Source organism: Dromaius novaehollandiae, chromosome 13 (assembly GCF_036370855.1).
Source record: "Dromaius novaehollandiae isolate bDroNov1 chromosome 13, bDroNov1.hap1, whole genome shotgun sequence".
In the NCBI taxonomy this organism is placed as follows: Eukaryota; Metazoa; Chordata; class Aves; order Casuariiformes; family Dromaiidae; genus Dromaius; species Dromaius novaehollandiae.
This window is the reverse complement of record NC_088110.1, coordinates 2,109,903-2,134,683: the sequence shown is the minus strand read 5'-3', so window position 1 is coordinate 2,134,683 and position 24,781 is coordinate 2,109,903. Positions and strand designations below refer to the sequence as shown.

At 49.2% G+C, this 24,781-nt stretch overlaps 2 protein-coding genes and 3 non-coding genes across 5 annotated transcripts; 1 reads left to right on the top strand and 4 right to left on the bottom strand.

Moving 5' to 3' along the window:
* Positions 1-24: 24 nt before the first annotated feature.
* COQ9 (coenzyme Q9) lies at positions 25-9,917 on the bottom strand. Its single transcript, XM_064519368.1, has 9 exons — positions 9,798-9,917; positions 7,829-8,000; positions 7,072-7,207; positions 6,556-6,698; positions 6,196-6,280; positions 4,912-5,016; positions 2,740-2,895; positions 2,278-2,331; positions 25-291 (listed from the first exon to the last, which is right to left on the bottom strand). The coding sequence occupies exons 1-9, from the start codon at positions 9,859-9,861 to the stop codon at positions 256-258; spliced, it is 951 nt and encodes a 316-aa protein (XP_064375438.1). The 5' UTR covers positions 9,862-9,917; the 3' UTR covers positions 25-255.
* CIAPIN1 (cytokine induced apoptosis inhibitor 1) lies at positions 9,825-19,114 on the top strand. Its single transcript, XM_064519367.1, has 9 exons — positions 9,825-9,956; positions 12,847-13,022; positions 13,319-13,471; positions 14,911-14,984; positions 15,390-15,558; positions 15,769-15,842; positions 16,176-16,291; positions 17,110-17,179; positions 17,817-19,114. Exons 1-9 carry the CDS (start codon positions 9,883-9,885, stop codon positions 17,925-17,927), a joined length of 1,017 nt encoding a protein of 338 aa, XP_064375437.1. The 5' UTR covers positions 9,825-9,882; the 3' UTR covers positions 17,928-19,114.
* Positions 19,115-23,053: 3,939 nt separating this feature from the next.
* On the bottom strand, positions 23,054-23,124 carry TRNAG-GCC (transfer RNA glycine (anticodon GCC)). The gene has a single exon. It is a non-coding gene; the product is annotated as a tRNA-Gly (tRNA).
* Positions 23,125-23,700: 576 nt separating this feature from the next.
* On the bottom strand, positions 23,701-23,771 carry TRNAG-GCC (transfer RNA glycine (anticodon GCC)). Its single transcript has one exon. It is a non-coding gene; the product is annotated as a tRNA-Gly (tRNA).
* Positions 23,772-24,360: 589 nt separating this feature from the next.
* TRNAG-GCC (transfer RNA glycine (anticodon GCC)) lies at positions 24,361-24,431 on the bottom strand. Its single transcript has one exon. It is a non-coding gene; the product is annotated as a tRNA-Gly (tRNA).
* Between the last annotated feature and the right edge of the window lie 350 nt (positions 24,432-24,781).

Here is a 24,781-nt window from a genome sequence, read left to right as displayed (position 1 = left end):
CGCCGCTCCAGCGCACAGCTCCGCCACGGCGGCAGGGGGTCGCCTTTATTGCTGCACCGGCGCGAACAGGGAGCGCAGGCTGCCGCGCTCGGCAGGGCCCGCAGGGCCGCGGGAGGCGGCCGGCGCCGCCAGCGCGGCTCCAGCAGCGACGCGAGTCCCGCGGTGCGGTGCGGTGCGGTGCGGTGCGGGGGGCGGCAGAGCCGCGGCTCCCGGCCGGCGTCCGGGCACAGCAGCGGCGCGCTGGCGGCTCCCTCCTCACCGACGCTGGTTCAGCCCGGTCAGGTTCTTTATCTGCGGGACACGTGGAGAAGGGGAAGGAAATTAAAAGGCTGAGCATCACTCGTACCTCTTGCCAAAGCGCTGCGCGGCCGCTCTGCTCCAGGCAGCCGGGGGTCTTTGTTTATTCGAGGGAAGGCTCTGCCTCTGCCACCAAAACGCACTCCCACGCGCCGCCAAAACGCCCCTTCCACAGCTTCGCTCTGGAGCGAAACCCACCCTCCCCGCCGGCAAGGATGAGCAGCACTTTTCAGTCTGGGAGGTGGAAATTTGTGCCGCCGGGTACGAATGCCATGGTCTCCAGCCAAGAAGGCACACGTTGGCTTTCGCTCTATTGCAGTCTCTTGCTTTCAGTACCATCATGTAACGCACCTTATTTTCAGAGTATGAAAGCTGAAGTAGATGTTAAGAGTGGCTGTATTTGCTTGTGAGTGTCAAAGCTGAGACATGATGATGAAAGGTGTGATTTATGCTCAAAAGAAGAGGAAAAGGGTTGGAGAAACGTTGCTCTAGATCCACTCAGGGGAACAGCCGTATGTATCCTTGCAAGCTACGAAAGCCCTTTCTTACTTTCTAGGTTAGCGGGTGTCAGCTTGTCTTGATTTGTGTGACTGTATATAGACAGGCACACTGAATTTAAGCCTACTGACAGTAAGCTTGTTTATCTGTTGCAAATGAATTTGGAGAGCTCAGTACACCTGTCCAGTGGCTGCAGCTTTGGACCTGGGAGACCCATACTGGTTCCTTCGCAGAGTTAACACACTGATGCTTTTGCACTAACCAGCTGGCCGCTACCCATTTCCCTTCAGAAGGCGGCACTGGTGGTTTTTTGTATGTCCTCCCATTTGTGTGAGCAGTGGATCTGCTGCACAAGTAAGACTAAACATCCAGTAGTGGGACATAAACTGCACAGATGCAATTCGTAGCAGAGCACCATATTGACATATGATGAATATTAACAGTAAGCTGCATTTGAATTTCTTTGGTAGAGGATCCTACAGTGCTTTTGGCAAGTGTCAGGAGAAACACTATGGGTTTGAATGCAGAGAGAAGCTGAGAAACACTTAGAATGTGAAATGATCCCACCATAGCTGCCGGTGGAAGGAGGTGGGAGAGATCCTTGAGAACTGCATCATACAGTAGAAGTGATTTCTAATTTACGTTTCAGGATTTTTCTTGTACTTGTAAGCACAAAAGAAATGTATTTCTGGCAACAAGGAAATAACTTTGCTGCTATACACAATGGGAGGCGTCCAAATAAGCCATCACAGTGGGCCTTGAAGCTCCTTAAAAATCATTCTTAAGTACACAAGGGATTACTTCATGTCCTACTGAAAAATGCAGCTACCTTTATATGGGAACACAGTAGCCTGGGATGCTACCAAGAATTGAATGAATTCTTGGAAGGATATTGCAATCAAGTGAAACAACGAAAGCAACTTCTAGAGGCAGGTCATGATCATGATTGTCTGCCAGGTAGCAATTTGGCCTAAAACATTGGCAGACACCCTAATGTGGACAGTGAGCTCCCCAGAGGCGACAGGAGCTTCCGTTTGCATTTCAGGCAAGCCAACCCAAGCAGTCTTTCTGCAGAATGCAGATTGAGGAAGTAATCCTGCTGTGGGTTAGGGAAAAGTGTCACCTCTTGTGTATCCACAGGCACACGGACCTCCTGTCAAGATCTCCAAAGCAGAGACTGGCAGAGGAAGAGACTGTGTTACAAGAGATGGAGAACAGTTTTATATCTTTATTCTGATCTCCTGTCTCCCATCCTGATCATTCATCCTGCAGCTGCATCTTTATTTTTGCACTACATTATAAGTGTTTTCACCACAGAATAGCAAACTGACTCCCAACTACACAGAAAGTCATCCTTACACATAGTTATGAAAGAGAAATCTCTTGCTGTCCTCTAGATTTGGGAGGAAAAACATGCTGACATTAAGTGTGGAACAGAAACAATTCTGCCGTTAAAGCCTTGCTGGTTTCAGCATTACTTACAGTGACTGCAGCTCCCATCAGTCCCTGGACAAGAGCTTCTCCGGTTGACTGTACCTAGGAAACATGAGGGGAACATGACCTCTATCTTTCTTCTGCCATTATATCAAATACAGAGATCTAACAAATATATGTTTGCTACAGGAAGGTGCTGATATAAGACAAGCACTGCAGATTAAGAATAGCCAGAGATAAGAAACAAAGAAGGGATTTCCTGGGAGTATATGTCTCCTAGCTAAATGGGCCAGTATGATACCAAGAGGTGCCTGTATGTCATCTTATTAGAAAATATATAAGCATTTATTGGTGCTGAACTGATAGCATTTATGCAATCCCCTGCAAGTAGGTAGGTACAAGGCAGTTTCTAAGCAGGCATGTGACCTGCATGATCAAAAAGCCAGCTCTGTGTGCACATATATTACAGCAGAGGGGGACACTGCCTGTAGACCTTGCCAATAACGTTACCTGCTTAGCTGTATTGCCCATGTTCATGGCATCAGCTACCCTGTTCTCCAGGAAGCGCCAGGTCTCTTCAAAGTCAGGGGATGAGTCCTGCATCATCACCAGTTCTGTGGTGTTGTAGATGCCGGTGAGCACAGCCCGACGAGTGTACCAGTTAAACTGCAAGGGCATTAATTGAGAGAGAGAGACTTGACCTGAATCCTGTAAGGATGCAGACCACAAAAGCAGACCAGAGAACAACAAGTAAAAAAGGATAGCATCTCTCCATCATTAGCAACCGTGCAGCCCCGGGTGAAAGAAACTGCTTAATGAACAGAGCTCTAGGACTGCACATTCATTCCTGTATAACTTGTCTCTATGATGCAGTGGGCCACCATCCAACAGTGACACCTGACAGCACAGCTGCTCCTGTGGCATCAGACAGAGGTCACAAGTATTTGTATAAAACTGCTGAACAGAACAGTGACAATCACCACCACCTGCTTCTGGTTGCAAGCAGGCACCCGCAGCGTACAAAAAGGAATTCTCCCTTGCCCAGCTAGCCAGCTGCACTGAGCAAGAGTTCATCTTGCCTTAAAGACCCTTATCAGGAAATAAAAAGCTACAATTCTACATCTAATCTAGTAGAAAGAAATCTATATTTAATATTGAACTTCAGCTGTAGTTTGCACCAGAAAGGGAACATCTCTTTGTTCCCTTTCCAACAGAAATGAACAAGACACCACAGGGAAATACACCTTTCCCAAATCCTATCATTGAAATACCAGTATTGCCCACTGAGCCCCTAAATGCATCAGTATACTGCTGGCAGCAATGCTGTAAGATGCGTTATAACAATAGGTTATGGCAATGCAAAGATGCACAGAAAAAACCCAGAAACTCTCTTCAGTTTTTCCAGCTGCACTTGAATCACTGGAGACAAAATAATATATTTTTATAAAAATGGGTCTTCATTTACCTCTATTATGGTGGTGAAACAATTCTGGTACTTTTTAAAATACTGGCTGTTCCATGATTCATGATTAAAAAGCACCAGAGAAATGAAAACACCGGTCCAGATTTTGAAAACAACTGTTTGATTGAAAGCTCTACTGTTCACACCATGACCTGCAAACTTTGATCCCTCATGTTGCCATTTGCAGTGATCTCTCCCAGAGAGATGGAGACTGAATTCTTTGTGCTGATTCTCCTCCTGCTCTGAAAAGCACATGAAGGGGTTGCCAATGCAAGGGTATATACTCTACATAGCTCCTGGCTTTCCGAAGAGGGCTCTACTGCAAGTGACATTAAACCCCTTTACTGGGAAAAAAGGGAGTGTGATCAGTATTGCAGCTCACCAAGAAAACTCTTGCAGATCGATCAGAAGGTGCAAATAAAAGATATAAAAAAAAGCTTAAGAACCTCTTCTGTTGCCTGAGTCAGTAAGGAGACTTCAGGAACAGCTCAGTGCAGGCAGTGACTCTGATGTGTCACTGTGACTTTCATAACCCATAAGGGACTTGCAGTTCCTGATGCAATCACAACCTTTCAGTTCTTTTCTGGCTTATTCCTTTAATTTTTCCATCATCTTATTTATTTTTCACTGTAGTAGCTTCTCTTTTATACTCACATAAAAGAAGTTTATTAAAGTAGTTTGTTAAAATAGTTCATTTAGTTTTTCCCATCTCTCCTTACATCTATTTGAATTAAAATAATTTATTAATTGCTGTAATTAAGGTTATAATTTTCTTTTATTTCCTGCCAGAAAGATGAAAGCTTTAATAAGCTACTGGTATTTTTAGGTAGATTCTTTAAAGCTTTTCAAGTAAAATCAGTAAATGCTATTGCTGGTGAAAGAGACAGCTGCTTCAGTAGAGATATATTTCTTGCTAATTGAATAGTGGATCAACTTTTTAGTCACTAATTCAAAACTTCAGCAATTTTGTCTGGGTTCTAAAAAAAAAAAAAAAAAGAGCTTACAAATAAGTCTAGGAAAGTAAGTGCTTTTAATTTGCCTAAAAAGTGAGTCATATTCTGGAAATCAGAATATAGCTTCTGAAGCCCCCTAGGTGCTTCAGAAAATGTCTTCCCCGTTCAACAAATGGATTGTTTCAAGAGAGACACAGGCCAACGCCTATCTCAATCCTTCATTTTGCTGAAGTGCAGAGCCCTAACCAGCCTAACAGAAAGACTTACATCTGTGGACTGGTCTCCAGCGTAGTGCCATATATCATCAATCATGCTAGTGAGGAGGCTGAGGCTGGAAGGGATGTTATGCGGGAGCAGCAGGATGCTCAGAGCCTGAGAAGGACATACATAGATAAATGGGAGAGTCAAAGACAGAAGGACATAGCATCAAGCAAACCAACATTTCTTTGCTCTGGTATCTTTTCCCTATTGCGATTGACTTGTCTGCTTCTCCCATGGCAAGTCCTCCAAGCTCCATTCAGCTGGCACCGGTCTTTCCAAGAAGCGAGATTTGGGAGGAACGTACAGTGTGGCAGCTGAGCCCACAACTCGGCACGTACTGGAGCCCAAGCTCTCTGCTCAGCTCTGATGCCAGTGTTGGCTCTCCTGAGCTGCCTCTCCAGGCACGGAAACTCAGCACAGGCTGAGCTGACTCACACTTGTGCTGTGTCCCTACAGGCAGGGAGTCAAATCACTTGGTTCTCTGAATTCGACTTTGAGCTCAAACCCAGCTACCAAGGGCAGAGGAGATATAGCCATGATGGCCCTACTGAGATCTTGTAGCCTTTTAAGAATGTAATAACACATATGTCGGGAAGAGTCACAAACCAACCACATCCTTGACAAGACGAGTTAGGCTAACAAAGGCGTGAATCCTCTCTTCTCTCTCCCCAGGGAGCACCGGATTCAGCTGTCCAGAGACCAGCAAGGGTTAAATTGGCCAACAAAGGTTAACTTTGTAGCAACCTCTTTGCGCAATGGAAACTCTTTATTTCTTACTATGGCACAATTCCCTTCTGTCCCTGGGAAGAAAGGTTTGAGAATTAAATCTGAATTTGGAGCAAAAACCCTCTCAGTTTATAGCGTTACCCTCCTCAGATTGTGAAGAGTTCCTCATTCACACACTAGGCAGGGCAGTTTCTTGCAACAAAGCAGTATTTCTGCATTTCCAAGTTTCGGGTGATACCAGTGCAGCTGCAAGGAGCCTAACTTGTAATGATGCCTCAAGTACAACTAAGTGGAGACACGGTTATCCCCTGGGGATCCCAGATGGGTGGAGCGAACAATAGAGAGGTTTGCCCTTCCGGAACTGCAAGAAATAGTGTTGTTCTAAAGACACCTTTAATTGCCCCCTTCCACAGGTGCTCTTCTCTTGAAAGCTACAAATCATTTGAAACACCTACTGAGGATTTCATTTATGGCCTTGAACTGGTCTGGTGGAGAGACTGTGCTAAAGGCCATAGGATGTTTAAAATATATACAAGAAAGACAATCCTTATATTCCCTTTATACCTGGGGCCACTTCTCGATATATGGAATCAGCATCCTTAGTCTGGCTTCCAGAGCATCTCTCAGGAATTGCTCTGTAGTCTTCTTTCTGCAAGAGGAAAAAATGCAAATATGAAGAACACCTAAGTTAAACTCAGTTCTGAACTCAAAAAAAAAAATCAATCTCTGTCCAGCTTCACCATTAGAGATACAAACTGTTATGTAGTCTTCCTACCTCTGGTCCAACTCTGTGTCAAAGAAGGTAGGTTTATTTGGACAAGTTACACTTTCACTTTAGTATCTGTCTACTGGATAACGTCTCTGCTTATCCAATCCCGAATACTTGGGTGCCAAGGAAGGTGTCTTTTCATACCCAGTACTCACTCTGTTTCGCCCAGCTGCACTAGTTTTTGTTCCTGCTCCAGCAGCTCAGAGAGCTTAGTGTTGCACTGAGACACAAAGTGCAGGATCAGTTCACTGCCATCGTTGTGAAACATCCCTGCTGCAGCAACAGAGAGACCCAGGGTCTGCAGGGAAGAAGAGAGAAGGATAGACAAGGTCATACATTACTAAGCAGGATCCAACTAGGAAATATTTTTTATTTATTTTGTATATGATGTTATGTGAATTTAAACAGAACAATACTGCATTAAAAAGCTCTTCCTGTACATATGTTCCTCTCTTTAGGATCACTACTGTACATTGTGCCTTAGTTTAACTTTTACAGTTTTATCCTGTAGTAGCTGGGATTCGTTTCTGCCCAGTATCATTTGCTGGTATAACCACTCTGACTAGGGTGCGTCGCCCAAGAGTATGTGGGGGAAGCATGCAGGCCTGGCTGTCTTTGAACTTCAGCTCCGTCCAGTTTTCAACTGGTTCTTCGCTTCTCTCCCCGCATACCTTGGCTCCCTCTGCAATGGCTTCTGCAGTCCAGCCATGTTCAGGCACAAACTCCAGCGCTGCTGTGAGGATTCGATGCTGCAGCTGCTCCTCGCTCTCATAGTCCTCAGACTCCTGGCCGCCCTGGCCAGTGTAACTATGAGAAGGTATTGTTACAGTAAGGGGAACGTCACCAGCAAACATCAGCAACCTGGACTCTTCTGTTCATTCACTGCCACCGCTGTGTGCAGACACACTTCAAGATCTGCTCATTTAGTACAAAATCCCACCTCTTCCTCTAAAATCCCTACCATTCTGGAGAAAGGATTCTTAATCAACTTTTGTCATAAGGGGAAAAGAGTGAACTAGGAGAGGTCTCGATCAAGATGGTTATCTGGAGACTGATCATGCTCAGCTATCACCCTTCTTTAAAACAAAAAAACCCACCTACACTAACTATAAGCTTTTCCAACAGGGCCTTTACATTTATGCACGTATGGACAACACAACTGTAAATTTACAAACAAAAATCCAGAAGTGAAGGCTTGTGCTTTGCAGACTACAGAGGTTCCTTCCTGAAAGCACGTCCCATCTTGACTCTGCGATGGCCAGTAGAATTTGCACTGTCAGAGCAAATCAGATCTCCAGCTGCTGAAGCCTGACGCTCTGGCTTAACTCTGGATCTCGCTGTCTTTGAGCAGACGTGAGTTTCAGCATAGCAAGGCCTTCCAATCCCACTGGTGACAGGATGGCACTTAGAAATAGCTAGGTAAGTTACCTGGGGCGAGGGCCCTGAGGTTCCTCTTCAGGCTGGTGATCTGTAGGATGGGAATCAAACTGCTGCGTAGAAGAAGATGCTGATGGCTCCTTCTTGTGCTCATCTGAGACTCTCCTCAGCACAGCTGAGGCGTGGAAGGCACGCTGGGGTCGGTAGAGCTGGCACCTAAGCACTGAAATGGAAACCAGGAGAGTCAGACGTCTCCTCCAAACAAGAGAAAGGCATGGGAACGCAAGGTGAGGAAGAGAGCTGCACAAATACCGCTGAAAGACCCAGAAAACTCTGGAGGGAGACAGTATTTTTCTACTTCAGAGGAAAACCTCTCTCAGCTGAGGATTACATTCACTTGATGAAAATAAAGAGAACATGTTTTGTGAGAAAGAGACCCCTGCAGACAAACATTCATCAGTCCTGCACGGCATGCCTTCCCTCCTCTTTGGTCCACAGCGAAACAGATGAGCTGGAAGTGTCGACCCCTGAGCCTGGGACACGGGATGAGTAATACTCAGGAGAGATAGCAATCTTGACAGATACAAGATGCTGATCCCTGTGTTTATTTCTAAGATGACTCAAAGACGACGCATCTTTCAATTACGGCTATTCTATGAGAATTTTTAATTTAACTGCCTTGAGGTTTTGTTTTTTAATAAGCTTGGGTTGCGTGTATCTTAAAGGGACAGACATGACCTGCTCTTAAAAAGCACTCAACCCTAAGTCCTGGGTTTACTGACAACCCATTTTCCTTTGCAAACTCAAAGGAAACCAATCTCTTACTTCAGTTTTCTGGTAAATGTCACACAGTGGTGGGAAAAAAAAGAACGAATAAGCTGGCCAGCTGTTTTACTGAATTCCTTTGCTAGCTATTCTGAGTCGTGTCAAGCCATACATGGCTGAAAGGACGTGCACGGCGTGTTACGTAAGCGCTAGAGTGGGAACGAGACCTGGACAACACTAAACTCGCATGCAGCTGAAAAGGAAAGCTGGCTAAATTGTCACATAATATTTACGTGCAGATCAATGACTTTTTTGACGGACACCAGTGCAATTTCTCTTGAGCAAAAGAGGGGGTTGGCTTTTGCTAGACTGAGCGTGCAGCAAGTACAACTCCTTTTTAATAGCGCCAGCTTGCAAACAGCAGAAATGCTGTTACACTTTTTTGTCCCTTAAGTTTTAACTAACTGTGCTTGGCTCAGAAAGAACAGTCTCTGCACACAACACAGGCCAGAGATCCTGTGAGTTCACTCTCCAGGGAAAGCCTTATGCATACAGCACGGGACAGTTTTACTCAGGGTGTCGAAAGGCTTAACAGGCCGATCTGCTGAGCATCGAAAATGAGTTTCTTCACATCTTGACCCTAACAGCTAGCACATTTTCAAAGCAGGCCCCTGTAATATCCTTCATCCGACCACTTCATTTTCCAGGAGGGACCTTTATCAGCAAGGTCATTTGCCTCCAAGCTCCGTAGCTATGTGGAGAGTTGGCAGCCCATCGCGCAGAAGGCGGCCGTAGGGAAGGGCTCACCCTCGTCGCCCATACGGACACCAGCACATCGGTGCCGGCTCCCAGGCCGAGGTCTGTGCTGCGCTGCGCCAAGTGTCCAGCGCTTCACCGGCACGGCCAGAGCCGGGGCCAGGCTAAGCGGCTGCCTGCGCCCTGACCCAAAGGGCGGCCCACAGTGCCACGGCGCTGACCGCCCGCTTCGGCGTCGAGCGGCAGCCACACGCGGCGGCGCCGGCTGCCACGCGCGACCCCAACGGCCGCGCGGGCCCCGCCCCCTGCCGCGGGCGGGAAGCCCCGCCGGGCCCTGCCGCCCCCTGGCGGCGCCCCGCCGCTGCCCTTCACCTCACCTTCCCCTCCCCCCGCCCCGCCCCGCCCCGCCCGCCGGGCCGCGCGTAGAGGCGCGCGCGCGCGCCTCCCTCCCCCCCCGCGCCGCACCGCCCCGCGCGCGCGCGCCCCCCGCCCGCCTCACCCGGCCGGGCGCGCCACAGCCGCCAGCCCGCGCGCCGCAGGCTGCTCGCCGCCGCCGCCGCCATCTTGGAAGCGGGCAGAGGGCGATGACGTTGCTGGAGGGCGGGCCGCGGGGTGACGGCGTCAGACGGAGCCGAGCGGAGCCGCGCGTGTCGCTGAGGTGAGCGGGGCCGGGGGGCGCCTCTCGCAGCGGCGCGGCCCCCCGTTGGCCCAGGGTCTGCTTTTCCCCCTAAGAAAGCCCCCCCGGGGCCTCGCGTCGCCCCTGGGCGCCTGCGGGGGGGCGCGGGGCGGTGCCGCCGCTGGGGGAGGCGGGGGCAGGCGCCGCTTGGCCCTGTCCTCTGAGGACACGCGCCGGCAGCCCGCGCTGGCCCCCTCCGCGCTCGGCGCCGCCGCCGGTTCGATCCGCGCCGCAGAGCTGCCGCGCCGCGCCGCCGCCTCCCTGTTGCGGCCGCCGTGTCCTTGGCGGGAGGAGCGGCGGTGTTCAGGGCCCCCCCGGAGCGCTGATGTGCCCGGCTCCTAGGCGGTGAAATCTGCTCAGGCTCCTCGCTGAGGAGCAGGGCTAGTGACACCTTCAAAGGGACAGTTGGGGCTTCAAAGGGGAGCTCCCTGCCACTCCCGGCAGTCTCTCTGGAGCTTTAATCTACCGAAAGCGTTATGTTGGGAAGGTCAAGTAGTCTAAGATCAAAGACTTTATAAGCAACGGTTGAGAGACCTGGGCTTGGAGAGAAGCCCTTCGGGAACGAGAGGCTCCAAGGCTCGTTGTGACCACGTCGCTGCTGCGGCTTAAGGCAGAGAAATAACCTTGATAATGTTTGTCACATCCTTGTGCAACTCCCAGGCGCCTTAGCTACTCATCAGACTAACAAGAAGCGAAACCCGGTGACTTATCTACTGAACATGTCTCTTCTTTTCTCAAAATGAACTGGATTATTTCCAGTTCTCCTTGAGAAACCGATTTTTATTACTGTTTCTTCAAATGCTTGCTTTTCATCCCGGCTGTGAAATTCCTTCCTGTAGCTAATTCCAAATCCTTACAAACTGTTTCTGCCTCCATGACTTAGAGGTTTAGCGTTCCCTTTTTGCATGAGGGATATTCAGCAACTGTAGGTCTGGTTTAGTAGTTGCCTGCCGCGCTGAACTGAGTCTCAGTCACTAGGAGCTTCTTGGTTTGCATCACGAGACACTGAGCTCTCAGAACACTTTGGTTTGTAGTTTTGATGTGCTATACAGGCTATCTTGGAGAACAGAAGATTTGTTAAGGTATCAAAGCTGGAAACCTTCAAAATTGTTTAAAACGCTTTTCTCATCCTAGTTCTGGGAGTAACAGTCCTGAGCCTCAAGGGCTGCTAAACACGTGTGAAATTAAGATAAGGAACCCCTCCGGCATACTATCTACCCAGCCCTGGGGCTGCCTCCCTGATGTGGCGCGAAGGAACCTAAATGTCACTGGCACGAATCCTTGCTGTGATAGAAGAAAGTTAGTGCTCACCTTGTTCATGGTGACAAAGCCAAACATTGTGATGGTTTAGCAAGCCAGGTCATTGTATTCTAAAGCTGGAGATATTTAAAAGAACAAAGAGAGTGTAGGCTGGTACACAGAACCTTGCATTTTAAATAATACTGGAAGCTATGGTGGCAAAAATGTTCCCCCATGGCCCCATCAAGAATTTAACTTATGCGTGTCTGATAGTCATTCCTAGCCATTAAACCAGCCGAAGGCAGACTACAACATCTTGTCTCTGAGGACTCCAGTAGTTTCCTAATTTCTTTTGATTATGTTTCAAGGGGTTGATGCAGACTGGTATTGTTTATACAGTTTGGGCTCTGACTAAAAGTGCTTATTGTCACATTATGTTTGGGACCTACTGGGGTATCTTATTTGCGAGGCTGCCTTGAAAGGCTGCAGCTTGATATTGCAAGGGGAAGACCCAACTATGTAACTCCAGGATGCACAGTGATCCCAGCAGATGTCCAGGATGCCCAATGTTGATATGATTTGGGCTAAAGAGCTTACATATAACAGGCTCTTCCAAAGCAGGCATGTCACTTTGGTGACTATGATAAGCTATATAAATGATACCTTTGTAATGCATATTTTCTTTGGACTCTATCAGAAATATGATATTTACTAAAATACTGGTGCAGAGAGTTTTCTCAAGACTGTCACATGTCACTGTTTCTCATGTACAGTGGAAATGTACACCCACTGGGTTATGTTCAGTGCAGAATTGGCAAGCTTATGTTTAACATCAAATAGTTGTCACTAGTCTGGAATTCTAGAAATCCTGTATAAGTTTTTATTTAAATCTTTAAGGAAAATAGGTACTTTTTTTTTTTTTTTAAACAAGGCTTGCAGTCTCCCTGAGAAACAGGCCTCCTAATTGGAGAGCAACTGAATTATGCTCTTAAATGTAGACGTTTCTTAATGCTGCATTAGCACTCAGCTTGTGGGAAGCTCTGTGTTGCCTGTCTCCTGAAAATAATCCCATTTATTACAAGAAGGCAATGCTCTGTGGATTAAGTCACACTCCTTGGAACTTTTCTGATGTGCTTGGCACTTAACGTTCTTCACAGAATAGTTGGCTTTGGGAGGGACCTCTGGAGATCATCTGGTCCAAACCCCTTCTCAAGCACAGTCCTCTAGAACAGGATACCCAGGGCCACATCCAGTTGGGTTTTGAATATCTCCAAGGATGGAAACTCAGCAGCCTCTCTGGGCAACCTGTTCCAGTGTTCAGCCACCCCCCACAGTAAAAGTGTTTTCTTGTGCTCAACTGCAATTTCCTGTGTTTGGGATTGTGCCTGTTGCCTCTCATTCCTATCACTGGGCACCGCTGAGAAGAGTCTGGTCCCATCTTCTTGACATCCTCCCATCAGATATTTATACATATTGATAAGGTTCCCCCCCCCAGAGCCTTCTCTGTCCCAAACAATCCCAGCTCTCTCAGCCTCTCTTTATTTAGGAGGAGCTCCAGTCCCTTAATCACCTTGTCTGTCTCATTCTTGTCCATCTCTCCCTCACCACCCCTTCTCCTATCTGTCCCTGCCAGGTTCGGTGCTGCTGCAGAAATGGGGGAGTATGGAATCGTACCTGGACAGCGTGTGGCCGTCATCTGGGACTCCTCCTCGCCAGTTGAGGCACTGAAGGATTTGGTGGATAGAATTCAAGCGCTGGTGGGAGCTGATATCCGTGTGTCCGTGGAAAACATTAACCAGCTGTCTCAATGTGAGAATGATCTTTTTTTTCCCACTACTCTAAATGGAGAGGGTGCTTTTATTCTATGAGCTGCCCTGGTTTGTAGATAGGCATTTATACCAGAAGCTAACTCTTATCACTGGCGATAGAGCAAAGAAGGTGGTTCACCCTACTCAGGCTTCTAATGACTAGTGTCTTTAATCAGCTACCGCTGTTGTGCACAAGTATGAGAGATGTGGAAAGGAGGTGAAACTGATGTATTAAGCAAGGGGGGGGGGGGGTATATAAAATTATATCACCTTATATCTTCATCTCTTTCTTTTCAGCGGCTCACAGGGAGTCCAGTTTCGATGTAATTCTCTCTGGCGTGGTGCCAGGTAGTACCGTCCAGCACAGTGCAGATGTACTGGCAGAAATAGCTCGGATACTTAAGCCAGGGGGCCGTGTCCTCCTGAAAGAACCAGTGGTTACAGAATCAGGTGAGAGAATCTGCACCAGTTCTGCTTTCAAACTAACCAAAGAAATTCTCGTGAGGATTAGGCTGAAATGAGAGGAGCAGGAACGCTCACTGATGTTCAAAGTAAAGACTTTCATTCTCCTCACATGCTAACCTGAATAGCAAGGTTTTTATCCTTTGTTTAAGTTGGTAGACATCCAAGATATCTACAGGGATTCTCCTGTCGAAAGTGCAGAATAGGCTTGTTCCTAAACCACACTGAAAAGTACAAGCTCTAGCAGAAGACCAGTGTCCATTGAAGAGTTAAATATTGCTACAGGTGTCACATTTTTTAAGAGCTTCTGAACTGATTTTGAAAATAGGTGTCCTGAGAAAAGTATTGTGCCTTTAGATGTTACAAGTTAGCAACAAATGCTGAGAGAGACTGTCCCAGAATTCAGCTGAGAATCTGTTATCCAGAAAACGTAGAAATGTTTGGACTAAGTCTTAAGAGTGAAGCCAGAGCACCTGCAGGTGTTGCATAGGACAGCTGGAGGAATACACTAGGAGGTGGATACTGGATTATTTCTCTGTCTTAGGTGTGACCTACATTCATACCTTGTTGGCGTAGTGATTTGGTTCAGGCTAGAAGGAGGAAATAACTCCCTACCTGATAAGAGTAGAAGCATCCATGCTGACTGTTTTTTGTTGGCATAATCTACAGTGCTGAAAATGGTGATTTAACTGGCAGCAGAGAACTCCTCTTTGAGGTCAGGAGAATTTGCCAATGTATTGAAGCTGGTAGTGGCTCTACAGTGCCGGCAGTACCCTATGGGGGGAACGTTTCTGGGACACAAAAAAGACCATGCAAAGTCAGGAGTAGATGGGGTTTCTTGTTTCCAAAGTTGTAAATGTCAGGCAGGAATTTGGTGAATGTGGAATAAAGTGCAAGTAGGACTAGTGTGAGAAAGTGGGCGAATTTTTTTTTCAGTGCTATTTTGTGCCCAAGGGAAGAGGTCTGTTAGGAGTTTATGATTAAATAGTGACTAATAACTTTTGCCTACTAGAATGAGCTCTTGAATATTATATTTCTGAGTATAATGTTCATGTAGGAGTCCATGTTTTGAAAACTTCATGAGTTATGCACTTTAATATGTTAAAATGTTTTGGGGAGAGAGGTGTTTTTTTTTTTTTTAATGGGCTTTAATTGGGTTCAGGAAGGTTTCGGCATATATAGAACAGATCCAGAGCAAGAACTAGCTTTTTAACCTCAGGCCATTATTCTAATGAACAAGCTGCTGACTCTCTGTGCTGGTTTGTTCCTGCCATGAACTGGAGAGGGCCCATTTTAGACCAAAGGTTTGGCTTGGGTGCTTCCTTACAAAGCTTTTGCTCTTCTGTGTTTCAGGCACCACGTCTGTTTCTCAATGACCTGTATTCTTGTTCTTCCCTCCTCTTACCACTTGCTTTTGTGTCTTCCAGAAAACAGCAAAATTAAGACAGCAGCCAAACTGCCCACAGCTCTGACTCTCTCTGGGCTGGTGGAAGTGAAGGAGGTATGTGTATACTGACTGCATCAAGAAACTCCCTCATGCTGTTATCCTGAAAAGTAGATCAGGGATTTCTGAAAGACTTGCTATGTATTAGCTCTTTAGCCCCTCAGGTTTGCTGTAAATATGCATGAACACTGCCTGCCGTAAAAACTGACTGCGAAGATAATGTTTTTCTTTAGGGTTGAAAATAAAAAGGTACCTGTCTCTTATCGTGACTGCTGTCTGGCATCACGCTGAACAGCTCTGTTACACCGGAGCTGGGCCTGACTCACCCTCCGCTTTGGGGGATGAGTAGCCAGAGCCAAAGGGAGCCAGTCACAGCCAATGAACTGTATTCAAAGCCATTCTGGACTGGGCACTGAGATAAGGTGCTTCTGCGTGAAGTTAACCCAAGATCTTGCATTGCAGCTGCAAAAGGATCCTCTGACCCCAGAGGAGGCCCAGTCGGTCCGAGAGCATTTGGGTTACCAAGGCAATGACCTTCTCATTGTTCAGATGGAAGGCAGGAAACCGAACTTCGAAGTGGGATCCTCAAGTCAGCTCAAACTTTCCTTTGCCAAGAAACCTCGTCCTTCAGGTAAGAAGTGGTGAATGTCTGGACTGCCGGCCTCTCAAGTGACAAGCATCTCTTGAAATAGTCTTGAAACAGCTCTGGGGTAGGGAGTGCTACAGTAGAAGTACAAACTTACAGGGTGGGGCTTTCCAGAGTTGCTTGAATTCCATTTATTGGGAGTAGACAGGACAGTGGCTGGAGTAACTGCTGTCTCTTTCTTTGTTTTGGCTCCAGGAAAGCCCTCTGTGGACCCGGCTACTGCTAAGCTGTGGACTCTCTCTGCCAATGATATGAATGATGAAGAGATGGTATCTATATTTATTTGTGAGGCTTTGCTGTTGTTCCCTTTCCCTTCTGCTCTTTCCTATTCTAAATAGTTTCAGCCATGCCACTTGGCAAGCTTTGCAACTTGAGAGGTAGAACAACATCCCTAGGGCAAAATTTCTCTGTTACTATATGAGGTCTTGGGTGCCCAGAGGTGCAATGAGTGTGGAGAGGAGACGTAGATAAGAGGGCAGGGCTGCAGCACTTTAAAGTTAATGCTATTCAGAGAGTACCATTTCTTTGAACATAATGCAGCAATGTCATTACCTACTGACAAGTCCCTTTCCTGGGTCCTGTCTTCCATGGTGTGTTTCCAGGATCTTCTGGACTCAGATGAGCTGTTGGATTCAGAGGACTTGAAGAAGCCGGATCCATCATCCCTCAGAGCTCCATCTTGCAAAGAAATGGGCAAGAAGAAAGCCTGCAAGAACTGGTTAGTGTTGAGATTAGCCTGCTGGTGAATCTCTTGACTGTAATATTGAACCTTTAGAGTTGCATCATTTTTAAAAAGATTGTAGGCACTTTCTGTTCTTCAAAGCATAGTTCATTTGGTTTGTATCTATTTTTATCTTAGCAATCTGAATGCAAGTCCAAATACAATAAGATTTTTTTTAAGGTACTAAATTCAGAAATGCTGGCCAAGTGAAGTTGCTTTGCCTGACTCTTAGTGTCCAGCATGTTAATTGCCCTGTGAAAACCTTAGGGCTTGCTTTATTTGAAGAGTTGTGAAGGTTTAACAATACCAATATAAGCATTCACTAAATTTAACTAAAAACCCAAACACTTTTGATTAAGCAGTTCATGTTAAAAGTTAGTCCAGGTACGGAAAGGTAATTCTAAAAGCATCTTCCTCTCACCATTTGGCTAGCTACACTGAAACTGCTAGAAATTACTGCACTGATACCATGAGCAGTGTTCTTGGGGGTAGAGGGTGGCTGCACAGTTTGTACAGCCTTCGCTAAAATCCTGATTCCTTCTCAGATTTCCAGAAGAAATAGCCCGTGTAGGTTTAAAAAGATCACCAAGTACTTTAGAGCCATTTTGCCACTTGGTTTCAACCAGAGGAATGTGCTTCAGCACTTGTTTTTGTTAAAAACCTTGTTGTCAGAGAATGTGAAATTCCCAGGATCAGCTGTGTCTTGCAACAGAGTGAGGGCTGTTGCCTGTTGTGTGTGAGCAGGGCTTCGACAGGTATTGGTGACCCCTAACCTTTAAGCAGAAAGATGCATGTGATTTCTTTATTTTTTGCAGCACGTGTGGCCTGGCTGAAGAGCTGGAACAGGAGAAGAAGAGCTCACAACCCAAATCCGCCTGTGGAAATGTAAATGATCGCTTTTCTTTCTATACTGTGGTTTGTACTGCACAATCTGTGTCTGAGAAATATCTTCCTGAGTGACTGCTCCCTAAACTGGATTTCTGTTTTCAAACGCTGCCCATGCAGATTCTGCACAGCTTCTTGCCCTGCTTGTCTTGGCTCTTAAAACAGCCTGCTGCCCTCTGCCCACATGCGCCTTATCAGTGCGTGCTGTGTGTTACAGCACGCCACCACCCATGCAGGAGAACGTGTCGGAGTGAACAGTGAACCTTTACCTACCCGCTGGCACGCTGATCAGCGATCTGCTCGTTGCAGATGGCCTCATGGGAGCGCAGGGGGACTTGGTGGTGGCTAGGGAGCTGCTGATGCCCTGCAAGTAGCAGCGCCTGGGTGACGCCGCCCTCCTGTGGGGCTGTGGTGGAAACTGGCCTCTTTCATGCGAGTGCAGGGCCCTGCACAGCTCTGCTAACTGACCTCACCGAGCATGTGTTGGGAGGAGGCAGAAGGGAAGTGGTTTCTGTGCTGATACACACTGAGGAGTGGATCGTCCCTCTAGCTGGATAAACCATATCACAGTGGGAGAGAACTGAAAGTTGCCCCTGGTTTTTGATTAAACAGAAACTGCTTTTCCTTCTCTTGCCAGTGCTACCTGGGAGATGCATTCCGCTGTGCCAGCTGCCCTTACCTGGGGATGCCAGCGTTCAAACCTGGAGAGAAGATTCTTCTGAAAGAGAACCAACTGCATGATGCCTAACAGACATTTCTGGGTGTCCTGCAAAGGACTCCTCTGCTTTTCCATCAGTCTGAGATGCAGAGCTTCTTCCAGTCCTCTTCATCCTCTCAAATTCATGCTCTCCAGCCAGTACTCCTCATGAGGAGGGACGCTGTGGACACTGACACTGCTGTGAGCTCATCAGATGTAATCAATCTTGGGGTATCTGATAATCTTTGACAGGTGGTCTTGTATGTATTAGACTTCTTCATGTTACGCCTTGTTTTAGGTGGCTTGATTTGATATTGAGACGCTGTCCATCACAGCATGTCCCACTAGGAGAGGGAAGTGGAATTGAGTGTCAAGCTGACCTTATGAGTGCGTGGCCGGAGCCTCGTTGGTACTTCCCCTAGCCCGCAGCGTACCGCTCCTTGCCATAATTATCCCTGGTGAATCAGCAGCTCTGGCTTAGCTTTCAAGGTGACACTGGGCTCCTGCGCTCTTGGAAATTTGAACCTGCAGTTCTTTACCACGTGAAGGTGGCTCAGCAGCTCCTGTTGTGTAAGTCAGGAGTAGTAAGTACACCCAGTGATGTACGATGTACATGGAAAACCTTTGCAAAGTTTGGCAGGCATGATAAATTTCCAAGAGTTTTGGGAGCCTGCCAGAGATTACCCCCCTCCCTGTCTCCATCAAGATGAAAAAGCTTCACTCAGATTGAGAAACCTCCTGCCCTTAAGGCAGGGAGTGGATTAAACAGGATCCCTGCATTGTTCCCCCACACCTTTCCATCCAGCATGAACTGGTAGCACAAGGGTAATCTGTCGCTTTTGGTGGTTACCAGCGGAGTTACCTACAGTGTCCGATAAGTGAGAACATAGCAATAACTTAATTTCTGGGATGACCTGTGGTCACTATCTGCTTCTCCATGAGATACTGACAGCTCTTTATTTATTTGCATAATTACTGCTAGTGAAACATCCACGCAGGTGTGGGATGAGGGAGCTGTTGTTCTGTGCCAGGCTTTCTCCTATCCAGAGAAGGAAAGGTGGGAAACCCAAATCCAGCGTCTCGAAAGGGGATTGCTCTGTTTGGAGCTGCCGCTCTGCAGAGTGTAACTTCTTGTCACTATGCTGCCTGAGTCACACCACAGACTCATGCAGGGAGTTGGGATGAAAGGCTCAGTTCTTAAAATAGATGTGACCAATAGTAAAGCATCTGTTTCAAAACTGGTGTTCATGGCATTTGAAACGTACGTCTCTCCTTTTACTCGCTCTCTACTCATTTAATCTGAGCTTGGGTCTGTTTGTGATTTCTGGAACTGTTAAAGAGTTGGGTCACACAGTACATCTTGGAATTCTGCAAAAATTTTTCCACTGAAAGCATTCGAGTGCATGGTACCCATTAGAAAGAATAGAATCAAGATGTCTAGATTCACTTTTTTTAATTCAGTATTAATTTCAGAAAGAGGCTTTCTCATAGTTAAGAGAGCAAAGCTTGCAGGGAGAGGAATGAGGATGCAGGAGACCTCAAGGTGTGCAAGGTACCCTGTGTGGATCAAGGCGTAGACACAGCTGTGTCGTACTTGGTACTTAGGAGCCAGCGGTGCACATGAGGGACTGGCAGGCTACGGTGACTTCCCGAGTGCTTGTAAATACAAGGGCAATGTTGTTGGCTACCCCCTGGCAAGAGCATGGCTTTCCTGGAACCCCGTCCTCATCCTGCTCCTGAATCCTTGGCTCTGTTGTCAGCACTAGCAATTCCCATGGAGGCACTGATCTCATGATAAATGTAGTGTCCCATGAGTCTGTTAGTGCTCCCGTCCTGTGATCAAACAAAATGAGTAAAAACCTCCATGCACCTTTATCCTTTTTCTTTTTTCCATTACCTTTTTTTTTTTTTTTTTCCAATTTTGCTCGCAGCTGAAGATAGGATCTCTGCTGTGGTCAAGAGAAATGTAGCTGTATCCGGAAAAGCAAGTGTCACCTTTTCATGGAGGAGAGTGATGCAAGTTGTTAAGGGGTGCAGAAAAGGAACTGACTGGGATTCTTTTTTTCTTTTGGTAATTAAAAAGAGTGAAACCAGGATGGTGGTTTACCTGATACCAACAAAGCTGGGATTTTTGTTTATCCTGATGCAGGGCATGAACTTAGCTGGAATTTGAGGTTGGGACAAAGACACTTTCAGTGGTGGAGACTTCTGCATTGCTCAGCAGACCACAGCCTGTCTCCAAGGCCATGGCAGCCAGTTGGTCTGTGGAAGCATGTTAAAGCAGAGACATTAAGGCATTTGCTAGTTCAGTGTGGCTAAACTGGTGGTCCTGGGTAGCAGTGTCAGTTCGCAGTGGTCTCTTGGCCCCAAAGTTTGGGAGCTGAAGTCCTTTGAAATGCTGTGTCTCCTGGAGCAGTAGGAGGGCAGTGCCCTTTCTGGAGACGGAATTGCTCAGTGCCTGCGTTAAATGAGCTGGATGTTTCCGTGTGAGAAGTCCTAGATAAAGGTAGTCCTTAAGCTGAGTTCTGCTTTCCCTTCAGGAGCAAATAAGATAAAGGAGGGAGGAAGCGGCAGAGGCTTTTGTTTTATGACAATTCACCAGACTGGAATTTAAACAAGCTGGGAGCACTTTCAGATACTGTTGAGTGCAGTTAATCATGGTTTAGGCTGTATAATCTTGTTTTCCTCTTTAAATAATGTTACTTGCTGCTCTTGCTGTGTAAGAGGCCCTCCAGTGGGGACAGAGTTTGGCAGTGGAACTTCATCCAGGTGGGAATATGCTGCTATCAAGCTGGGTTTGATGAATGTTTATCCTTTTAGCCCCCTTTGTTTGCTGGTCAGTGTCTGCTACGAGCCCCAAGCACACTTGTCCTCCCGTCCTAGTCCTGATCTCCAGCCACCCACCGTGCGTCAGAGGTGGTAGGGCTTGTCTGCGGGGACTGAGTGACCTGAGGCTGAGTCCTCCTTCACTTGCAGCCGGGAAGGCTGCGGGGAGGCCCACGGATGGGCACAGAAAGGAGTTGGCAAGGAAGAAATATCCCGTCCCGAGGACTGAGAAAACCTGCCTTGCAGGCCTGATCCAGCCCCTGGGCTGCCAGTTGCCCTCTCTATCTTAGGACCATATTAGTCTTTGCTGAGGTGTTTTTTTTTCCAAGCATGTGGACCAGATTTCTCCTCCTCACCGCTGCCTGGGGTGGTGGCTGGTGTGAGCCAGTCCCCCTGTGGCCTTACTAGATAGGGCTGACTCTGGAGCCTGGGCCATCCCGGCCAGGCCAACATCTCTGTGTCACTGCAGATAGCTGGGAGCTGGGGTTAGAAAAGGTTAATACATTTTGTCGCATATTGACAATGACCCCACTCTGGGTAGATTAACACTTCTAACCCAGCTCACCAAAGGGAGTTGCAGTTAGGAAGTCGAAGGCACTTCTTCCTGCTACCCCCGTATATTTTATTCTCAATTAAACCCAGCCAGGGCAGGGAGCAGTAGCGGAAATGAAGAGCCTGTTGTGCCTGCCGAGAGCTGCCAGCACGTGGGAAACGTGGCCGGGGAAGCCCCTCCGTATCCCTGGGGGATGCTGAAGACCTCGGTGCAGAGGGTGGTCCCGGCTCCCCAGCACCACGGCGGCTGCTGGGGCAGGGGCCAAGCCCTGCCAGCGGCGTGGGAGCGCTTGGGGCAGCACAAGCCCTCCTGCCATTGCTCCAAGGAGAGGCGAAAACAGCCGGTGAATTAAGCATTGACCCAAGCAGCACCCTTCTCTCAAAAACTGCGTGGTCTTTAACTGGTGTTTGCTGTCTTTTCTCAGATGAATAATTGCTACTGTTATCCAGGAACGAGGGCAAATTAGTGTTTCTCCCTGATTTATGAATGGAGAACCATAAGGTGAATGCTCATTGCTTTGCGTATTTATAGTTAGCAGAATCCTTCTTGCACTGTGAAAATGCATTATTCATTGGAAAACTATTAATTTTTGCCACACACTGGTAGCAAATCGAGATCTCAATATCAACAAATTACTGAGTTAAGCCACGGGAATGCATTGCCTGTCTTCAATCAGTCCAGCTATGGACTTGTTCCACACTTTCCTCAAGTTCTGCATTAAGAGACAGGTATCTCGTCTAAAAGCCGGGCTGGTTGTTTTGGGGCAGGGCGACTCCCTTTCACCGTCAAGCAGCGTCCTTCCCAGCAGGTCTGGTGCAGCCCACCGCGTTACATGCCGCACGCTGGGCATGGATGGAGGCTGGAGCGGTAAAATCGGGCACCGGGCGAGCACGAGGGCCGCACAGCTCTGCTCAGCGTGAGGGGTGAGGAAAGCCTGGGAGATCGCACCCACATCTGGATGGGATTTGGGGGCTGCCTCTGTAACATACAGATGTGTGAGAGGAGGGAAAGGGAGTGGGACCGAGGGTTTTGGACCAGGACCATCACATGAATTTCCCCACGCTGATCCTCACCCTCCTGCTATTTCCAATTGCGCAGCACAAACAGCCAAGACCTGGGGTTTCCTCCAGCTGCAGAAACTCAGAAAGACATCTCACCCAATAAATGCAATGTTGTAATAATAAAGTGGAGTTATACACGTCCTTGAGAGGACCTGTTGCAGAGGAGTGGATGCCTTTCTCTCCACCTGGTTCACTCTAGAGAGGGTAGTTCAAGGCACGATCATGTTTCAGGTTTCTTTGATGGCATCCCTGCTCTGCTGTCTCCCTCCAGCGGCTGCGCTCCAGCACGCCGGGTCCTCTTCACTGCCGGCTTCCCCGGCTCTGCAAAGCCTGTCACGTCACCTAGGAAATCCCATCACCTTTGTGGTTTTGGTTTCACCTCCCACCGTGTCTTTTCCCCCCGCAATAATTTCAGCAGAACTGGTCCTCCTGAGGGTTTTCTCAGTGCCAAGAAAAATGGCCTAATTTACAAAGAGAAGGAATTTATGTAGTCAGGGAGGCTGTTTAAATGTTCCCCAATGAAAACCAGTAAAGGACAGAGCTGAGACTACTGGAAGCTCATTGCTGCCAGGACCAGAGCTCTCTGCAGCCAGACTGGGACAAAGCCAAGAACCTCAGCGGCCCCCAAGTTGTGGATGCTGTTTGCACCTCTTCTCATTCAGGAATATGTTTTAGGGGGGAGCATGATCAGCTGTGGGCAGGGGCTGCTGTGGGGGCCCCAGGGGGAAAAGCAGGGCTGCATTGGCCGGGAATCGAACCCGGGCCTCCCGCGTGGCAGGCGAGAATTCTCCCACTGAACCACCAATGCTGCGTGGGGGCTGCCCCACAGCCCCAGACACCCCTGGGTGCCAGGCGCTGCAGAAGAAACAAGGGGAGGGAAAGGCCTGAGCCAGCGGTGCAGCTTCTCTGACAAAGGCGACCTCTGGGTGCCGCCTACCCCTGCGGTGCTGAGACAGGGAGCTGGGGGGCAGTGGGGCTGGCACCACCAGTGGGGACCTCCCCAAGGAGAAGGAGCCAAAGAGCCAGCTCTGGTTGAGGGGGCTCAAGCCACGAGAACACCAGTTTGTGCTGCCTCAGATGTGGTGGCCATGAAGGGAGTTGTCAGTAGGCTCCAGAGTTAACAATGCATCACAAGGGCCTAAACTAAGTTCGCGCTCCCCCGCAACGGGTAGGAGAACCTGCCGCAAGGGAAACACCAACTGCCTCAATACTTGGGGCTACAGCAGGGGGCAAAACTGCAGCAAAGCAGCATGCCCAGCTCCCAAGCACAGCTGCCCCTGGGGCAGCCCCAGCCCCAGCCAGGGCACCCGCCAGCCGCGGGGCTGCAGCAGGAGGTGGCGGCAGGCGCAGGCAAGGCTGGCGGCGAGGGGTGGAAAAGCAGGGCTGCATTGGCCGGGAATCGAACCCGGGCCTCCCGCGTGGCAGGCGAGAATTCTCCCACTGAACCACCAATGCTGCGTGGGGGCTGCCCCATGGCTGCCCCATGGCCCCGGACACCCCTGGGTGCCAGGCGCTGCAGAAGAAACAAGGGCAGGAAAAGGCCTGAGCCAGCGGTGCAGCTTCTCTGACAAAGGCGACCTCTGGGTGCCGCATACCCCTGTGGTGCTGGGACAGGGAGCTGGGGGAAAGTGGGGCTGGCACTGAGGGTGGGGATGAATCCCCCAAGGAGAAGGAGCCAAAGAGCCTGCTCTGACCGCGGGGGCTCAAGCCACGAGAACACCAGTTTGTGCTGCCTCAGATGTGGTGGCCATGAAGGGAGTTGTCAGTAGGCTCCAGAGTTAACAGTGCATCGCGAGGGCCCCAGCTAAGCTCGTGCACCCCCACAACAGGTAGGAGAACCTGTCGCAAGGGAAACACCAACCGTACCAACACTTGGGGCTGTGGCAGGGGGCAAAACTGCAGCAAAGCAGCACGCCCAGCTCCCAAGCACAGCTACCCCTGGGGCAGCCCCGGCCCCAGCCAGGGCACCCGCCAGCCGCGGGGCTGCAGCAGGAGGTGGCGGCAGGCGCAGGCGAGGCCGGGGGCGAGGGGGGAAAAGCAGGGCTGCATTGGCCGGGAATCGAACCCGGGCCTCCCGCGTGGCGGGCGAGAATTCTCCCACTGAACCACCAATGCCGGATGCGGGCGCTCCCCGGCTGCCCCCCCCCCACCGGGCCCCTCCCATTCCCCCGCTGGCCCCGGCCCCGCGCCCCCCCCACCCGCCCGCGCCCCTCGCTGCCCCCGAGCCGGGCTCCCCCCGGCCCCGCCCCGGGCAGAGCCGCTGCCACCGGCCCGCGCCTGCGGCGGCACCAGGCGGCAGCGCCCACCGGGCCGGGCCGGGCCGAGGGTGGCGGCAGGGCCGGGGGCTGCGCAGGCGCCGGCCGGCAGCGCAGGGCAGCGCGTGGCGCCGGGGGGCAGCGAGGGGCGCTGGCCCCGCCCGAGGGGCGCCCAGGTGGGGGGGGGCGGGGCCCATGGGGCAGCCCCCG